Source organism: Oreochromis niloticus, linkage group LG9 (genome assembly GCF_001858045.2).
Source record: "Oreochromis niloticus isolate F11D_XX linkage group LG9, O_niloticus_UMD_NMBU, whole genome shotgun sequence".
Lineage (NCBI taxonomy): Eukaryota > Metazoa > Chordata > Actinopteri > Cichliformes > Cichlidae > Oreochromis > Oreochromis niloticus.
In genome coordinates this window covers 24,812,495-24,831,649 of record NC_031974.2, presented here as the reverse complement: position 1 = coordinate 24,831,649, position 19,155 = coordinate 24,812,495, and the positions used below count along the sequence as shown (strand labels likewise).

The 19,155-nt window shown below is 36.8% G+C and overlaps 2 protein-coding genes and 1 long non-coding RNA gene across 3 annotated transcripts; all 3 read right to left on the bottom strand.

The window, feature by feature from the left end:
• Positions 1 to 549: 549 nt before the first annotated feature.
• LOC112847809 (uncharacterized) lies at positions 550 to 3,814 on the bottom strand. The gene is made up of 3 exons (XR_003221596.1): positions 3,733 to 3,814; positions 3,596 to 3,635; positions 550 to 1,436 (listed from the first exon to the last, which is right to left on the bottom strand). It is a non-coding gene; the product is annotated as an uncharacterized LOC112847809 (long non-coding RNA).
• Positions 3,815 to 4,155: 341 nt separating this feature from the next.
• LOC100692301 (myelin-associated glycoprotein-like) lies at positions 4,156 to 6,026 on the bottom strand. Its single transcript, XM_025910212.1, has 4 exons — positions 5,941 to 6,026; positions 5,530 to 5,595; positions 4,852 to 5,235; positions 4,156 to 4,502 (listed from the first exon to the last, which is right to left on the bottom strand). Exons 1-4 carry the CDS (start codon positions 5,966 to 5,968, stop codon positions 4,156 to 4,158), a joined length of 825 nt encoding a protein of 274 aa, XP_025765997.1. The 5' UTR covers positions 5,969 to 6,026.
• Positions 6,027 to 14,277: 8,251 nt separating this feature from the next.
• Positions 14,278 to 18,135, bottom strand: LOC109203606 (Schwann cell myelin protein-like). The gene is made up of 6 exons (XM_019363237.2): positions 18,050 to 18,135; positions 17,638 to 17,703; positions 16,960 to 17,343; positions 15,203 to 15,508; positions 14,909 to 14,990; positions 14,278 to 14,811 (listed from the first exon to the last, which is right to left on the bottom strand). The coding sequence occupies exons 1-6, from the start codon at positions 18,075 to 18,077 to the stop codon at positions 14,730 to 14,732; spliced, it is 948 nt and encodes a 315-aa protein (XP_019218782.1). The 5' UTR covers positions 18,078 to 18,135; the 3' UTR covers positions 14,278 to 14,729.
• Positions 18,136 to 19,155: the final 1,020 nt, after the last annotated feature.

Here is a 19,155-nt window from a genome sequence, read left to right as displayed (position 1 = left end):
GCTTTTTGGATGGCATTACTTGAGTAGTCTGCTGTTAATCTTAGTAAATCACCTTTGTGATTCATTTTAATACTCTAGTTCAAAAATGTTGCACTTTGAAGGGACAATTCAAATCCAGCAAGTGGTACATGTCGACAAATAAGTGTCGACCCTGCAGTATTTTTTGAGCTAGTTAAGCTAGTTAGTTAGTTATAGGGACAAAAACTCCATGTGCTGACAGAGAGAAAGAATTTTTTTTGCAATCAATCTGGTCTTGATGAGTGACAATGCAAACATCACTGCCAGTTTCCCAGGCTAGAATATTTTTAACACTGCAATGAAGTGATATTAACTGATATGTGTTTTATACATTTTCTGTATTGTTTCTTTTGATTGTGCAATCAAGGCATCATCATCATCATAGCATAATGATCATATAATGAAAAAAAATATTCAAAAAAACACTTCCCTACTTTTTTCCCCAGTGGCCCTAATGCGATTTCATATTACTGAGTGAAGATTTTTACAAACAAAAACTATCAAATGAATGTGTAATTCAATTCAATTCAATTCAGTTTTATTCATATAACACACAGTGACCTCAAGGTGCCTTATATTATAATGTAAACACCCTACAATAATATTGAGAAAATCTTCTCTTGGTAACTATCCAAGTCAAATTTGTTTTGAAAAAAGCGCCATCTCTTGGTGACACTTTGCAATTCTGTGAAAGTTTATAGTGGAAAAGATACACCCAAGGAGAAGCAGCACTCCCAGCTGACTGTTGGCTGAAAGTGACAATTTTACATTCAATTTTAATTCAATTTTATTTATAAAGCATCACATCACAACAACAGTCACCTCAAGGCACTTTATATTGTAAGGTTGACCCTACAATAATATATACAGAGAAAACCCCCAAATCATATGACCCCCACTTGCTCCTGCAGGCAGTCATTGCACAATGTTGTAGGCATAGAGAAAAGTCATGTTTGTAACTTCTTTTTTTACACAGATTAATAATTAGAATTCAAAATCTCAAAACACCTGTACGACGTTAGCACAATGCACTGAACATAAAAAACGGCTTCCAGGAGCTGTTTAGTTTTATTTCACTTAACCGTGGAGTGAAAATGACTTATTTACAGTTCCAATGTGTGTTTTTCTTTTTTAACACTCTTTCTTAATGTAGTTATTTTGCAACAGTTCTCATTTTTTCTTTACTTGAGAGAAGTGTTGCTGTTGGCCATCACCACCCTCTGTTAAGCTGTTTTTGGCTCACTGAATTTCACCTGTGAATACACCGTATCCTGCTGCTGTCCTCTGTCCTGCACTGACTCAGAGGATGCTTCATATCCCAGTGAAAACAAGTTGATCTCTTCATAATGGATGTTTTCTTCTTCTCCTTCTGTTTTACTTGCTGGCTCTTCAACAAACGGCTCTTCATGTGCTTGAATCTATAAAACGAACCAAAAAGGGAAATTTGTGACTCAGCAAAGGAGGCCGACAGCTGACTTAGCACTGACTTGAGCAAAGGATTCCACTCGATTTAAGAGAGAAAGGCTGAAAGGCTGAGTATCACACAGAATGGGAAGTTGTGGGATAGCAGGCTGAACAAAACATGTTTTTTAAATCACACATAGAATCAGTGATGGGAATAACGGCGTTAAAAGTAACGGCGTTACTTTTTTCAGTAACGAGTAATCTAACTAATTACTATTTCTATCGTTACAACGCCGTTACCGTTACTAAGAAGAAAATGCGGTGCGGTCGCGTTACTATTTTTCAGCAAACAGAGGGTTGAAGCTGTGTTCAGCTTACCGCACCTTATATCATTTGCACGGAAGTAGCTGTATACATAAGTAATCTGGAGGCTACAGCTTTAAGCAGCTTTGCGCGCTCCCGCGGACGGCAATCACTTTCTGCCCGACGATCACTTTTTGGCACAACACCTGTAGCTAGGGGGCAAAACAATGGCATGAGTGCTGCTGTTTGATTGAGGAAGAATAAAGTAGTCGTGGTAAGCCAATCACATGACCACTTCAAGATGACAAAGCAACAAGGTGATATATACCAGTTTTTAAATTGTGTTGATAGGCCACGTAAAACCAGAGTCATGATAATCAACATATACGCGGCGTTTTTTCCTGAATAGTTTCGTCACATTTAAAGTCTAAGGACAGCGCCAGCAAGCACCCTCTGCTTATGAACAAAATAAATAAATAAATAAAAAAAACCCTGCCCTTTCGTCTTGGTGGAAAAATGCACCATGCCGACCAATCAAAAATGATATGGTAACATGACATGGTTGTTTAGGAAGAGTGGGACGTTTTAGGGAGAGAGAGACAGAGAGAGAGAGAGAAAAAGACAGCAGAAAAAGAGAGAGAGCGAGTTTTGAGATGTGAGAGATTTGTGACGTTTAGCATGTTTGGAGTGTGTAGTTAATGTGTTGTCTTGTGTAGTTAGTGTGTAGTGTTGTGGATAGTTTTGTGTTGTGTGTCAGAACAATGAGGCGACTGCTGTCTCCAGGTAGAAACAGGAGTGATACACCTGCTGCTGTCAGACCTGCAGGTATCAGGCTGTGATGTTCTCCTTTATAGTGGACAGAAATATTTGGAGTGGCAAAGGTGAAAAAAAGGTGAAATTTAGAGGGAAAATCAAAAGTAGTTAAAAATGGGCAGTTATACCCTGGATCCCAGAGTTTTTTTTAAAGTAACGCAATAGTTACTTTTAGAATATTGTAACTCAGTTACTAACTCAGTTACTTTTTTGAAGAAGTAACTAGTAACTGTAATTAATTACTTTTTCAAAGTAACTTACTCAACAGTGCATAGAATACATGTGAAAGGAGGGATTTTTTATGAATAAAATGTATAAATAAAGCTGTTTTTTAATGATTTTTTTATATACACATTGCTATTTGCTCATTAACACTTGGCACTCCATGTTTTGAGGGCCAAACGCTTCAGCGCTATGGGTTAGGGTTAGGGAATTATTGTGATTGACGCATAAGTGCTGAGGGTTTTGCAAAACATGCTTACACATCACACTGGTTAACATCAGGATGATATTTTCTGGGCCAAGGGAGTCCGAACAGAATGTCCCGAACTTAAATAATAAATAGAATTAGTAGGATAATATTAACAATCAAAATTCGGCAGGGAGGTGTCTTGTTTCTGTTATTCCAGGAAAGGAGTAGATACAATACAAGGTTGGACATGAAGGAGAGAGAGGAGAACATCTGGCAGGGACACAGCTGCCATGTCACTTCCGGAGAAAGGTAGATAGTAATACTTGTTATTATTGTGGCATACAACTGAATGGCTTAATCTGAGGGTCATCCTTTGTGTGAAGACAGACGGCTAACTTCACATCGAGGTCGAGTGCTGCAAACTTGTAATTTCAACTGCTGAAGCAAATCAAATCTATTAAACGACATTCTCCTGTACTTCCTTGAGAAAAAACAAACACGACAAAGTGGTGAGCTTTTGTGTTAAGTCAATTCTTAATCGTGTTTTTAGACATTAAAGGTAGGTGAATGGGCTGATTTTACAAACATACTATAGTATATAATCAACAATTTAGTAAACTACAGAGATGTTTAGTATTTTCTTACCTGAGTCTGTTGTTTAGTTTGATGTTTTGACTTTAACCACCTGGATAACATAGGAGAAAATAAAATATAACTATCCTCTCATTTAGTTTAAGTAACAGTAACTGATCTTGTTTTCTACTTCAGTATGCCATACTTACCGAGCACAGATAATCAAGCAGATCAGTAAGATGATCACAGTGATTCCTCCAAGAAATGATCCCAGTTGAACATTCTGTTTTCCTAACAGACAAACAAACTTTATGTGAGTAAAACAAGACATAATAATGTGGATATAGAGATGCAAGCGCTGTTGGCTTTTTCACATCACCTCCAAGCATATAAATAAATATAAAGATAAATAAAATAGGACGTAACTAGATACTGAGGTGTTTTCAGAAGCATCTGATGAAATATATAAAAGGAATAACATTTATTTATTACAGCTGACATCCCATAAATCATGTTGCAGGATTCAGCAACACATTCCAGTCAAACCAGTTTGAGAAACTGTTCAAATACATCCTCCCAAAAAGTTTGGGGATATTTTTTCTTTTCTTTTGTTTTCTTTTGTTTTCTTTTTATCAACCTTCTGACTTCCACATTGCAAAAAATTCTGTCGTACTTGAAACACTGAGAGTCTCTTCTGTCTCTGCTGTCTTGGTGTCTTTTCCTTGGTTCACAGGATATCTGGCAGAGCAGCTGATCTTCTTTCCATCATGTGTGTCTGACAGAGTGATGGTCTGCTGGATTTTAGTTGTAAAGCTTCCATCTGTGTTTTCCTCTATTTTGTTGTGAGAGTCTTGTTGGAGATTCCAGGTGAGTTGAGGAGGGGAGTGTGGACAGGGAGTGAGAGCTGAGCAGGTTATAGTGACAGACTCCTTCTCCTTCAGATCACCTGGGATTGTAATATTGGGCCTCCAAGGAGAATCTGTGGTTTCACATACATATTCATTATAAAATCACACTGCAGTTTGTACCACTGATTCAAATGTGCAAACTTATTTAAAATTCATACTTTGATTTCTAAACGTAATCAAGTCCTTAAAATAACAGCAGAGCAGATTTTATAAAAAGAAGCAATCTCCTGAGTGTCATGCTGGGACGATCATTACGACTGTAACACAAAATTTGCTCAAGAGATATTGATTATAATCAAACAATACATAAAAAAATAGTAAGTCCTAACTGTTAGTTTATCAACAGGTCAAATAAATTAATGAAAACAAACAAACAAACAAAAAACAAACAAACAAACAAACAAACAAACGCGCTGTTACCTCTGACTGTTATTTGAAGAGGATCACAAGAAGCTGTTGCCTTGAATGTTTCTGTCTCTACTCTGAAGAAGTATTTGTCTGTGTAGTTTGTGGTTAAATCAGAAAACAGAGTGGTGCAGTCTCTCTGACTCAGGTTCCCAGTAATACTCATTGGATAGATGCTAACTGCTCCACTACTGTTGAAGATCACATTGTTCGGATCGTTGGCAAATTCAGGTTGATTTTTAATCCACACTCCAAAGATTTTTCTTGTGCTGTTAAATTTCTGTTCGTCTTTGAGTCTGAAGCTACATGGGATTTGCAAACAAGATCCACTCAGTGCTTCCAGCTTCTTTGGTGCAGTTATGAAGAGTGCTGTTTCATTAGTACAACCAGCCAAAGCACCTGTAAATACAATGTAATGATTAATCCATTAACACATTGTATGTGTCTGTATATTTTGATATTCTATAGATGACAGGAACATTTCCACCACCAGCTGCTGTGTGGATGTATGATGCAGTTCTTCACAATCAGAGTTTTAATAACTGTCTACTGTAGTGCATGAAATTGCCACCAAAGTGCTGTTTTTCCTCTGTTGTTAACATTTCCTACCTAAAGCATTTCAATTTAAAGGCACATCACAATTCACAATATAAAATAACTCCAATAATATATTTGGAATATTGAAGACCTCACCTGATACAAACAGGACAATCAGTAACACGTCGACTGTCATAACGTTCACAGCCGGAGCTCGATTGCCTGGATTTACCCCCCACACACAAATAAATAAAAATCAGTCAATATCAGTTTAATTCATTTCACACATGAGCTGCACAACAAAAACATCCCCTGTGCAGCCACACATTTCTTTTTCTTTTCCTATAGTGCTTTGCTTTGAAATTAGTTGAAATATAAAAATTATAATAACATAAAGGTGCATATGTAAAAGTAAAACATCAGTAAATAAGATTACTTTATATGTAGCTGTCAGTGCAGTAAAACAAAGATAAAAAAATAAACATTTAGTGCAGAAAGTTATTGAATATAAGCCATATATAATGTAAGATATAATATATTATTTTAAGCAATAAAATGTTTCCTTACCAAACAAGCCCAGGTGTAGTTTTATCATTTTGCAGTTTTAGCAGAATTACAGTGAACTGTGTCGCCCGGCCGATGTTAGAAAGAAGGAAGTACAGAAAGAGAACATGCTGTTTAAGAAGGTGCAATAAGGTCAGTTTGGTGGTCAGAAGCTGCCAATGATGTCATGCGATGCCCCTGAGAAAAATAAAGTGAATTCTTCTCCTGTGATAAAAGTCAGACATTACATCTTTGAAGTGTCGGATTAGCTATACTATCAAAGACCTTTTGACTAATTTGACTTATCTCACATCTGCACATTTTTACAAAATATATTCAATAACTCACATTAAATTATGCTGGAATACCAGTCATTAGGTACACAGGTATAGTGAAGCTGTCTAAACTCAAATATTGCTGAAAGAATGAGAGACTAAAATTCTGATTTACTGAAACAAAAAACTGACATGTTTTTATTGAAAAACATGTTGTTACAAATTGTTCATGTATTCATTTGGTGTAAATGTCAGTTACACTCTGTCTAACTAGAGCCCATATTTTTGAGTGCAAGTTTCATTTTTCATGAAAAAAGATCACATATTAGAAATGAAAAAAGATCCATGATCTGTTGTGATTGACTTCTGTTAGATCAAATTTAGCAGGTCAAAAAGGTCAAATAGGTCAAAGTTTTTATTACACAACAAACTAGCAAGCAACATCGCAGAATGCCCAATGCAGTCCAAACACAGGCAGACAGAGGAGTGTCGGCATGAACGTGGCCAAATATGCTAAATACCAGCTTCAAATGTCAGTCTAATGGGTGTGTGAGATTAGCGGGAGACTTAAAATGGACTGTAAATATGAATGTCATTGTGAACACTGACTGTTAGCCATGTGATGGACTCATGTATTCCTTGAGGTAATCTGTGAGAGGTGGTTTAAGACCACAGCTCTTGGCAAGCTTAGGAACGACTCGGTGTCCCCCTGGATGATCTTGAAGAGGTGTCCTCGGTGAGAGAAGTGTGGGCTGCTTAAACTGCTGCCCATGTTACCCAAACCCAGATAAGCAGAAGGAAATAGATAGACGGATGGAGATTTGCACCCTTTCATCCAAATATGGTGACTTTAAAACAAAACAAAACAAGAAAAGAATGGTGAGCAGAACACGAATGTGGACAGCAGAAATTTTGCTCACAGGACTTTGTTGACCAACTTCCTCAAAATACAGTCCTTCTCCATTGAAGCCATCTTTTAGCACATTTGCAGTGACCACATAAGCACTAAAAATAATCATAAACCATGAGAAAGTACACAGGCAGTTAGTGCACCACAGTAAAGGCTGGCTGTTGAGTCTCTTTCTGAACACATTAAGATTTTAAAATAAACAAACACATAAAGTTGTCAAACCAAAATTAAAAGAATTTTAAAAAAAATTGTACAAATTGTACAAGAAATACAGTGGCTTGCAAAAGTATTCGAACTTCTCCACATTTTGTCACATTACAGCCACAAACATGAATCAATTTTATTGGAATTCCAAGTGAAAGACCAATACAAAGTGGTGTACACGTGAGAAGTGGAACGAAAATCATACATGATTCCAAACATTATTTACAAATAAATAACTGAAAAGTGGGGTGTGCGTAATTATTCAGCCCCCTGAGTCAATACTTTGTACTTTGCAAAGAAGAATTGGCAAGAATTTCAGTCTCTAGATGTGCAAAGCTGGTAGAGACATACCCTAAAAGACTGGCAGCTGTAATTGCAGCAAAAGGTGGTTCTACAAAGTATTGACTCAGGGGGCTGAATAATTACGCACACCCCACTTTTCAGTTATTTATTTGTAAAAAACTGTTTGGAATCATGTATGATTTTCGTTCCACTTCTCACGTGTACACCACTTTGTATTGGTCTTTCACTTGGAATTCCAATAAAATTGATTCATGTTTGTGGCTGTAATGTGACAAAATGTGGAAAAGTTCAAGGGGGCCGAATACTTTTGCAAGCCACTGTATGTGAGCAGTGAAAACAGACTGTAAATAGAGTTGATGACCTGATCAGCCACAACATTAAAACCACTGACAGGTGAAGGGAATAAAATTGGTCCTTGGGTTAAAGTGTAATTGACTTCTTCAGTTTATTTCATTATGACATGTTGATCCCCTGGGGGTGTTGATCCAGAGTGTCTTGGATCCCCCAGGTTCTTGGGCACCTAAGGCCCTGTTCTCAGCTCGTGCCAGGGGGACTGGCCTCCTTTGGGGTTGGCTGCCCATTGCCTCTGGTTCTCTGGGACTCTCGCCCTTTCGCTATGGGCTCTCTATCTGCAGCTGGGATGGATGTGCAGTTGTTGCAGAGATGTGCAATCTCAGGTTTTTGGTATTAGAAATGAGTTTGTATTTTTTATACTGTTATTAAGTTTATGTCATTAAATCTGAGAATCTATAATACTTCAAACTTCTTTGGTATTCTTGGGGATGTTATTTTCAAGTACATTTTGTGACAAAGTGACATACACCCACTTTCTCACTCGCACACACACACACACACACACACACACACACACACACACACACAAGAGAGGACTGTTAATGTATGTATTTATGCATTTTCATATTTTTGTGTTTCAGATAATGTGTGGTTTTGTTTTTTGTTTTTGTTTTCTCTTGTTTTGTCTTACAGGTACAGCAGTCAGCATTCACTGTGGTTTTCTATTTGTGCTCTAACCTTTTATTATATTTTCTCCTATTTTTTCCACCGTTCCTTTTTTTCCCTGCCTCTCAGCTTAGACATTGTCTTACAAAACAGATAATATAATAACCGAAATAACACTGATAGAAATGTGTAAAAAAACATAACACAACAAGAGGACAGGGCATGATTTAAAACAAATGAATTCATGAATAAATTAAATTGTCTTGACATCCACGTGGGTCTTGCACAGGCCCAAATATGACTGATGGAGGTATTTTGAGGAACTCTGAATTTATAAATCTAAAGGTGCCCAAAAGATAAATGTTATCTTAAATACTACAAAAAGAACCATTAGACAGAGTCGCAGGCTACATGAATATAAAGAAGAAGAAAACAGTTGTAGAGAGCTATGTGTCTGTCTTCACACAGGTTGCAGAAACCATGTCTGCAGGACCCTGTTGACCAACTTCCTCAATCTACCCAAATCTTTCTGGTTTTACTTCATGAGTAATTGATCAGTGCAGCCACTCAGGCCACAGCAGAAACCCATTTTTGTTATCTTTCATCACATTTGGAGTGACTCCATCTGCACCAAAATAATCACATCTCATGAGAAACTTCACAGTAACACCACAGTAAGTACAGTTTAGTTGTTGTGCAGCAAACAGCTGAGTCTTGACACCTTTGCTTAGATAGGAAGAATTATTCTTTTATATCAGCTAACAGTTAATATCACAAAAAATACCAAATTTACATGTTAAATTGTTAATAATTTTATTGTAATAAATATATTGTGAGCAAATACTGTCATGTTTCGGCTGTGTGCAGGCAGGAGAAGGACCCAAACGCAAAACTCACCACGCAGGAATTAAACTCAAAAAGCTGCTTTATTGCAGAATGGCATGAAAACCATAACAAAAAAAAAAACCAAACCAAAAAACATCCAAAATGAAAAAAATCCAACTCATCCATTTTGAAATAATATGTATATTCTAACATCACTCTTGCTCTTAACATACACTTGAAAAGCTGTACACAATCAGTATTTCGTCCATTATCAATCTTATATTTTCTACTCAAATAAATTGCCACCTTTGCTTGACCCAGGAAAAAAATCATCAATCGCCCCTTTTTCTATTTCTTTTGTCATATGAGAAACCAAAAATGAAACACTGTTTTGAAAAACATTCTCCAAATGAACGTGAAAAATGAAAAAATAAATCCATTAATCTGAAACACTGCACAAAACAATGAAAAATAGTTTCTCTCACTGAACAAAAAGGACATTTATCTGAAACCTCAGGCTTAATGATGGACACAAAAGCATTAACCACAATGATACCATGTAAAATCCACCACTGTAAATCACCAGTGATCTTAGTCAATGGTGGCTTGTACAGCAACCCCCATACAGGTGTCACATCAAAACCAACTTTAAAATAATCTCTCCAAGGCATATCATTTTTATCTTTTAACTTTGCTTTGTTCAGAGCCTTAATGCATCTTTTGTACAATACCTTCCCATTCACCGAATCCAGTGGTGTCCACTGATATTTCTCCTTCTCCAAAAAAGGACCCAGGCTTTCAAAGTCCTTAAGCTGCACACTAATGCACAATCTAAAAAAATGATGCATTTTATCAGGTATTAAAAGTCCATTAACCCATCCATTCAAAAGCCTTTTATCATCTTCAGATAGCACTTGCTTGACTTTCATCAACATCAAGCCTATAATCCGGAGAGAGCGAACCTCCAGTCTCCTTGCCAAGGAGACAGAATCGTCCATTTTGGCACCAACAAGTTCAAGCAAATGCTTTACAGTGGTAACCCCCTTTTTCATCAGTAGCTCCGACACCATCATCCCAGGATGAACCTAAATGAGACCCCTTGAGAATAGGTTCCATTAATAGCCAATGCAAGGATGTAGATTTTCCAAGTCTTTCTGTTTCCATCAGCCTCCAAGTTTTTTAACATGCTAACATAGAAAGGTGACAAACAGTTCATACTATACCTTGAGTGATCAAAAACAAACAAAGCTTTACCAAACCCCAAATTATCAACTTTAGAAAATAAACACTGTGTAACCTGCCTCCACAAAACATTTTGATCCCCATACAAAGAACTCTGTAAAAACTGTAATCTGAAAGCTGCTTTCCTACTTTCTAAATGAATCAAACTTTGCCCTCCTTCTTCCTTTGGCAAAAACAAAACACTTTGAGGAACCCAATGAAGTGTGTCCCAAAAAAAGTTTAAAATAATAGTCTGTAATTTCATCAATAGGTTGGGTGGAGGTTCCAAAAATGATAGATGGTGCCACAATGATGATCCAACAAGATTGTTAATAACAAGTGTGCGACCCCTGTAAGACATTCGTGGTAAAAGCCAGTGGCATTTCTTCAACCTAACTTCTATCAGCTCTGTAAAACCTTTCCAATTTTTCATGACCTCCATATGATCCCCCATGTAAACACCCAAATATTTCAAATCAGTGTTTGTCCATTTCAGTTCATCAGGTAATTTGGGAGCCTCTCTTGTCCATTTGCCTACTAATAAAGCTTTACTCTTACTCTAGTTAACCTTAGATGATGAAATTTCACCAAAACATTCAATGTTTTTTCTTAAATTAAGGATATCTCACTCTCCTGTTGTAGCCACAACAATGTCATCTGCATATGCAGAAAGCTGAAAAGTTAAAGAGATTTCATTTAGTTTTATCCCATGTAACTTTTTTCTAATTTGACATAACAAAGGTTCAATACTTAAGGAGTACAACATACCTGACATTGCACAACCTTGTCGAATACCTCTCTTTACATTAAAAGGAGCACTTAAACCACCATTGACCTTCAAAACACTTTCAATGTCACAAGAGTGTCTTAATCATGGCAATGAAACCAGAGGAGAAACCAAAAGCCTTCAAAGTATTCCAAAGATATTGGTGCTCCACCCGATCAGATGCCTTTTCTTGGTCGAGACCAAAGTTTAAGCCCAATAAATTAGAGATGTCCAAATAATCCTGTTATATTATCGCTTATTGACTTTCCAGGAATACAATAGGATTGATCAACATGTACAACCTGATCAATCACTTTTCTTAACCTACATGCCGGTACTTTTGAGAAGATCTTATAGTCAGCACATAAGAGAGTGAAAGGTCTCCAATTCTTTATTTCATAAAGATCTCCCTTCTTGGGAAGGAAAGTAAGCACAGGCCTGCAACAGCTTAGAGGGAGCTTTCCCCTAGCCACACTGTCATTAAGAACCTCCAACAAATCTTCAGCCAACACAAACCAGTATGACTTATAAAATTCTGGTGCTCTACCATTTCCCATGCTTGACAATGCCTCCTGCAGTTCTTGCAGAGTTAAGGTACGCTCCAAGATAACAGTGTCTTGCTCTGAAACCTCTGGCAAGTTACTGAGAAACTCTTCTTTTGCCACAAAGTCTTCTCTAAACTCGCTGACATACAGCTTTGAAAAAAAATCCACAGCTCTCTTTCGCAATTCAGTGGGTTCAGTCAGTTCTTTCCCATCGTCAGATCGAATACAGTGAATTAGGCGATTTTGTCTATTTTTCTTCTCCAAGCTGAAGAAAAATTTAGAGGGATCATCCATTTCAGCAATATCTTGAAAACGTGAACGGACCAGAGCTCCCTGTGCTCTGAGCCCTAGCAGATCAGCCAAAACAGTGTTTTTAATTTTGAGTGCCTGAAAGTGGCCTCAGTCTCCTGTGGGCTCACTCAAATTTCGAAGATCCACTATTTTAGTCTCTAATTTTTTAATATATTGTACCATCTCTCTTGTGACATTATGTGTGTATTGAATACAGAACTGCTGAATTTTTATTTTACCAATATCCCACCATTGCTGCAAGGAAGTATACTGACATTTCATAGTTCTCTATTGATTCCAAAAAAAGAAAAATCCATTAATAACAGCCACCATTTAATAAAACCGTACTAAAATGCCAGTACGCACTCTTAGGTTTTAGTCTATTTATAAACACATTTGCTGCAATCATAACTATGATCAGAAAAGCCCACTGGACACAAGTTGCTTGATCTAAATATTTGAAAATGATGACCATAACAATAAAACCAGAGTGGAGAAATGTAATTGCCCTTACAGTGAGTCATTGAAAAATGCTGTGTTTTACCATGTTTAGAAGGCCACACATCAACCAAATTATAAGTCTCAATAACGTGTTTAAATATCCTCCTTGAATGCACATGTGGTGCCAAGTGATTCCTATCTAAATCATCAATTGTACAATTAATGTCACCTCCTAAAATCAAATGATCCATTGACGTACAACTTGACAGCATACTCGCTAACTTTTCTAAGAAACACATTGATCACGTGGAGACACTGGAGCATACACAATTAACAATGTCAACTTCAAATTTTCATACGTAACAATGACCTTTAACAACCTCCCAGGCACAATATCATCTACGTCAATAGAAAGTGGAAGAATGTTTCTTGAGAAAAGAATTGCTACTCCTGAACTCAGTGAGGTTTAATGACTCAGAACACTATTTCCATCCCATTCCTTCTTCCAGTCAACTTCAATATCAATATTACTATCAGTTTCTTGAGCAAACGCTATGTCAATACATTTAGATTTTAGAAGTTCAAAATACATCGCCCTCTTTCTCATATCCCTTGCACCATTAAGGTTCAAGGATGAGATTTTAAAGATACTCATGAGTGCATAGAAACCAAAAAAAGAGCCATAAAAATCGACTATACAGCATATTATCTGCTGTCTTTTTTCCTTTAGGAACCACATTAAACTTGAGCTCTAATTTTTTGCATCAGTTTTCGCAGTCTATACACTTCAGTGTCCTTTAAGCCAGGAGTCCTTTGTCTTATTTACCATTTAGCTGAATCAAGAAACAACTTTCTATCAGGGAAGAAATCCTGTACAACTACATCTCATTTCCTTTTAGTTACTTCCAAAAAACTTGTAATCTGTTCAAGACTGTACCCATTACTTCTCTGGCCATCAGGAATAGAAGCGTCAGAATCCGATAAAGCGTCCGACTCACTCTCTCTTCCACCTTTTTCTTTCACCTGTAACTTTTTTGGTTTTACCCCTTTAGAATCTTTAGCTTTCCTTTTAGCATTTGGTACCTTAAAAATACTTTCATCATCCCTGAATAAATTCCCTTCACTATGGGCCATTTCATCCACATCCATTCGCTGCTGCACTCCTTCTTGTGTAGTTTGGCCAACTTCCTCACACACTTCAGCAGAAGTAGAAGTAGAGGCAACCTCACTGTTTTCTTGGCTGCTAAGCATTCCATACCTTGAAACCTTGGACTTCCTTTCCTCTCCCACAGTAACAGCTGGAGCCCCTTTCTCTGTGTTACCTGCAGAAACACCTTTTCCTTTATCTGCTAAAACTCCTGCCAAGTTTTCTGCTGAAGTGCCCTCCTCTCCGTTTTCAGCACCCTGCACAATTTCGTTGTTTTGTTTCTGCAATATTTAATCCTTCCCATTATTCTCAGCAAATATTTTGGGGGTTGGGGGGTTATATTTTTGTTTTTTCCTCAGCAGCCACTTTCTCTCAGACCCAGTTTTCAATGAGCCCTGGGATCCCTCTGACATCAACCTTGTTGTTGAAATCAGAAATAAACTGAGGGTCACACAAACAGATTGTGTTCATGCGTTTTATTTACATTTGCAAAGAGTTCAAAACAGTAAAGACAGCATGACAGCAGTCTGCATGCTTTACTTTTTTTTTTTTTGAAAGAGCAACTTAAGCCGGGAATATTTAAAGAGAGAAGGTATCTACCTCCCATGGTCAGTTTTACTGCGGCTGTAAATCTAACCACACCTATCAGCACCATCTGAGGATGGCGCTCACACAACATTTTGTTCCACTGACTAAATGCGACCCTACAGATGTAAGACTGAACAGTTCACTTCTGGGAAGACAGCACTGGTTTGAGGAATGACATTTTTGTAATACCATCTCTGTACTCAGAGTATGATGGTCATGTCCAGCTGTTGAACATCAAAATAAAAAGAAATATCCAAAGATGTAAAGTTTCCACTAATTTTTAAACACTGCAGTGAATTAAATGATATTTTAAGGTGGAGTTTGTCCTGCAGAAACTTTAGTTGATGTGTTGTGATGTGACTCTGCTCATCTGACAGCTTTCTGTCTCTGTATTGTTGGAGCGTCTTGATCTGAACCAGCTGACGGAAAAACAAAGAATCAAATGAGAAAAAGTTTTTGTTTAACTACAGAGCAGTGTAGCTTCAAATGAGTGTGTCATAGAAACATTTGTCTCACCACTCAAAGATCCCCAGTGTGCTGACGAGCGTTATGATTCCCACAATCTTCACTATAGTGTAGACACCAACCAGTTTTTCAGCTGTAATGCAAAAAGATTTTAGAGTGATGAAAATATATGAAATTATATGTTTAACAGAAAATGAGAGCCGTTAAGATGAATCAAATGCAAGAGCATCGTAACAGTGTAAAAAGCTTTTGAAGGAGCATATTTTTGTTTTTAAAATTTCAAGGCTGAAAAATCACACTTTGAAAGATGAAGAATAATCTTTATAAAAGAAAATTCTGTCGTACTTGAAACACTGAGAGTCTCTTCTGTCTCTGCTGTCTTGGTGTCTTTTCCTTGGTTCACAGGATATCTGGCAGAGCAGCTGATCTTCTTTCCATCATGTGTGTCTGACAGAGTGATGGTCTGCTGGATTTTAGTTGTAAAGCTTCCATCTGTGTTTTCCTCTGTTTTGTTGTGAGAGTCTTGTGTGAGATTCCAGGTGAGTTGAGGAGGGGAGTGTGGACAGGGAGTGAGAGCTGAGCAGGTTATAGTGACAGACTCCTTCTCCTTCAGATCACCTGGGATTGTAATATTGGGCCTCCAAGGAGAATCTGTGGTTTCACATCACAAACATATTATCTGCTAAAGAACACAACAAATTAAGTTTGAACGATTTTGGGTTCTCAGATTTACTGACATAAACTTGATAACAGTATAAAAAACTACAAACTCATTTCTAAAACAGCTGAGATTTGCTGTGTCATTCACAAATCAGTTAAACATATAACTAACTGAAGATTTTACAAAATTAACATACAAAGGTTGAAAATGAGACTTTTTCTTTTCTTTTTTTAAATATTGAAACATTTGAAGCCAGTCTATTAAAAGTTGGGACACAAATAACATTCACTAGCTGGGACTACATCCTCAGTAACGATGAGCAATGAAGGGTGAGGGACTATGAACTGGAACTGCGGTTAGGGAAAGGCCTCGAAGGGGACTGGCAATGGCTCCCGGACCGGGCAGATCCCCATCTACTAATGAGAAGTGAATGAAGGAAAAGGAGAAGAGGAAAAGAGAAGGAAAATGTTGGGGGTGTGGGGGGTTATCGGTGAAGGAGGCATATGTAGCCTGAGGCCGGAAGGGGCGTGAATGAGGAGTGGTCCCACTCCTGATTTTCAGATGATATCTCCACTAAAATGTGAGTGTTCTCAAAAACATTTGTAATCTACTGAGGTTAAATCTTTCAGAATTAAATATAACGAGGGATTCCTCACTCTGTGAATGACTGCAGATAATTAAATAATTTTACAAAGATATTGTATTAAACTTAATATCACAAAGCATGTGGAGATTTTGTGCTTCATAACCTTTTTAACATCACAGAATCTGTAGACAGAGCATGTGTACACAACAAAGCATGCTGAAACCCAGCTGTGACAAGAATGACTGGCCAAACCACCACACTGTTCGCACTTTAATTACATTTGAACAGACATCATTCTGTGGTGGAAATCACTGCATGAGGTCAAAAAATCTTTTGTTAGTTTTCAAAACATATTCTATTTTTTTCTGTATCGAAAATGTGAAGATGAAAAAGATATCTAAAGATTACCCTCAAGCAATGCTGAGCTATAAACTCTTGAGGAAACTTTTGTCTTAAGGATGAATACAGAAAATTTAGTTTAAAATATCTCAGTCTCACATATTTTTGTATGAGCCTTAGAAATAAGCAGCAATGTTGTTTTAATGATCCTGTCTCCACATTTTCACCTTTAAAAAAAACACACAATCACATTTATCAGTTTTATTCTATGATATGCTGTTTCGTAAATGATTTCGTAATCCTTTATTTAGCTTTTTTCTTATATTTCAGCAATTGTTGGAGGTATTTTGGAAATTAGTTTTTGCAATAGTGAAAATCAGGAAAATAATTGTGATATTGTTACTTTTAGCCTCAACAGATACTACTGATAATGATTTAAGTAATAAAGAGCGAGTTTCAGAGGGATTGATGTAATTTTACTACATAAACAGAGTAAAAACTTCAGACTTTCTTTACCTCTGACTGTTATTTGAAGAGGATCACAAGAAGCTGTTGACTTGAATGTTTCTGTCTCTACTCTGAAGAAGTATGTGTCTGTGTAGTTTGTGGTTAAATTAGAAAACAGAGTGGTGCAGTCTCTCTGACTCAGGTTCCCAGTAATACTCATTGGATAGATGCTAACTGCTCCACTACTGTTGAAGATCACATTGTTTGGATTTTTGCCAAATTCAGGTTGATTTTTAATCCACACTCCAAAGATTTTTCTTGTGCTGTTAAATTTCTGTTCGTCTTTGAGTCTGAAGCTACATGGGATTTGCAAACAAGATCCACTCAGTGCTTCCAGCTTCTTTGGTGCAGTGATGAAGAGTGCTGCTTCATTAGTACAACCAGCCAAAGCACCTGTAAATACAATGTAATGATTAATCCACTCACACATTGTATGTGTCTGTATATTTTGATAATCTATAGATGACAGGAACATTTCCACCACCAGCTGCTGTGTGGATGTATGATGCAGTTCTTCACAATCAGAGTTTTAATAACTGTCTACTGTAGTGCATGAAATTGCCACCAAAGTGCTGTTTTTCCTCTGTTGTTAACATTTCCTACCTAAAGCATTTCAATTTAAAGGCACATCACAATTCACAATATAAAATAACTCCAATAATATATTTGGAATATTGAAGACCTCACCTGATACAAACAGGACAATCAGTAACACGTCGACTGTCATAACGTTCACAGCCGGAGCTCGATTGCCTGGATTTAGCCCACACACACAAATAAATAAAAATCAGTCAATATCAGTTTAATTCATTTCACACACGAGCTGCACAACAAAAACATCCCCTGTGCAGCCACACATTTCTTTTTTCTTTTCCTATAGTGCTTTGCTTTGAAACTAGTTAAAATATAAAAATTATAATAACATAAAGGTGCATATTTAAAAGTAAAACATCAGTAAATAAGATTACTTTATATGTAGCTGTCAGTGCAGTAAAACAAAAATAAAAAAATAAACATTTAGTGCAGAAAGTTATTGAATATAAGCCATATATAATGTAAGATATAATATATTATTTTAAGCAATAAAATGTTTCCTTACCAAACAAGCCCAGGTGTAGTTTTATCATTTTGCAGTTTTAGCAGAATTACAGTGAACTGTGTCGCCCGGCCGATGTTAGAAAGAAGGAAGTACAGAAAGAGAACATGCTGTTTAAGAAGGTGCAATAAGGTCAGTTTGGTGGTCAGAAGCTGCCAACGATGCCCCTGAGAAAATTTCTGAAGAAAAATAAAGTGAATTCTTCTCCTGTGATAAAAGTCAGACATTACATCTTTGAAGTGTCGGATTAGCTATACTATCAAAGACCTTTTGACTAATTTGCATTATTCTATGTGTGCACATTTTTACAAAATATATTCAATAACTCACATTAAATTATGCTGGAATACCAGTCATTAGGTACACAGGTATGGTGAAGCTGTCTAAACTCAAATATTGCTGAAAGAATGACTGACTAAAATTCTGATTTACTGAAACAAAAAACTGACATGTTTTTACTGAAAAATATGTTGTTACAAATTTTGTATTCCAAATGTATTCATTTGGTGTAAATGTCAGTTACACTCTGTCTAACTAGAGCCCCTATTTTTGAGTGCAAGTTTCATTTTTCATGAAAAAGATCACATATTAGAAATGAAAAAGATCCATGATCTGTTGTGATTGACTTCTGTTAGTTCAAATTTAGTAGGTCAAATAGGTCGAATAGGTCCAAGTTTTTATTACACAACAAACTAGCAAGCAACATCACTGAATGCCCAATGCTGTCCAAACACAGGCAGACAGAGGAGTGTCGGCATGACCGTGGCCAAACATGCTAAATGCCAGCTTCAAATGTCAGTCTAATGGGTCATGAAGCCCAAAGAATAAAACCACAAGTAATTAAATGAAAAAAAAAACAGAATGAATGCAAAACAGTATAAACATTATGATTCATGTGCAAATGAGACATATTGCCTCATTATTTAATAACAAATTTACCTAACAAAAGATCTGGAGTTTATTCCAATTGTTGAACTTGGAATAAACTCCTGTACACTGGAATTTGCAATATGAGGTCCAAAGAGATGTCGATGAAAGTTAAGGACTCATCATTATGCTAATTGATGAAAATAAACCAATAAGAGAAACGTAAACACACTGAACTCTGC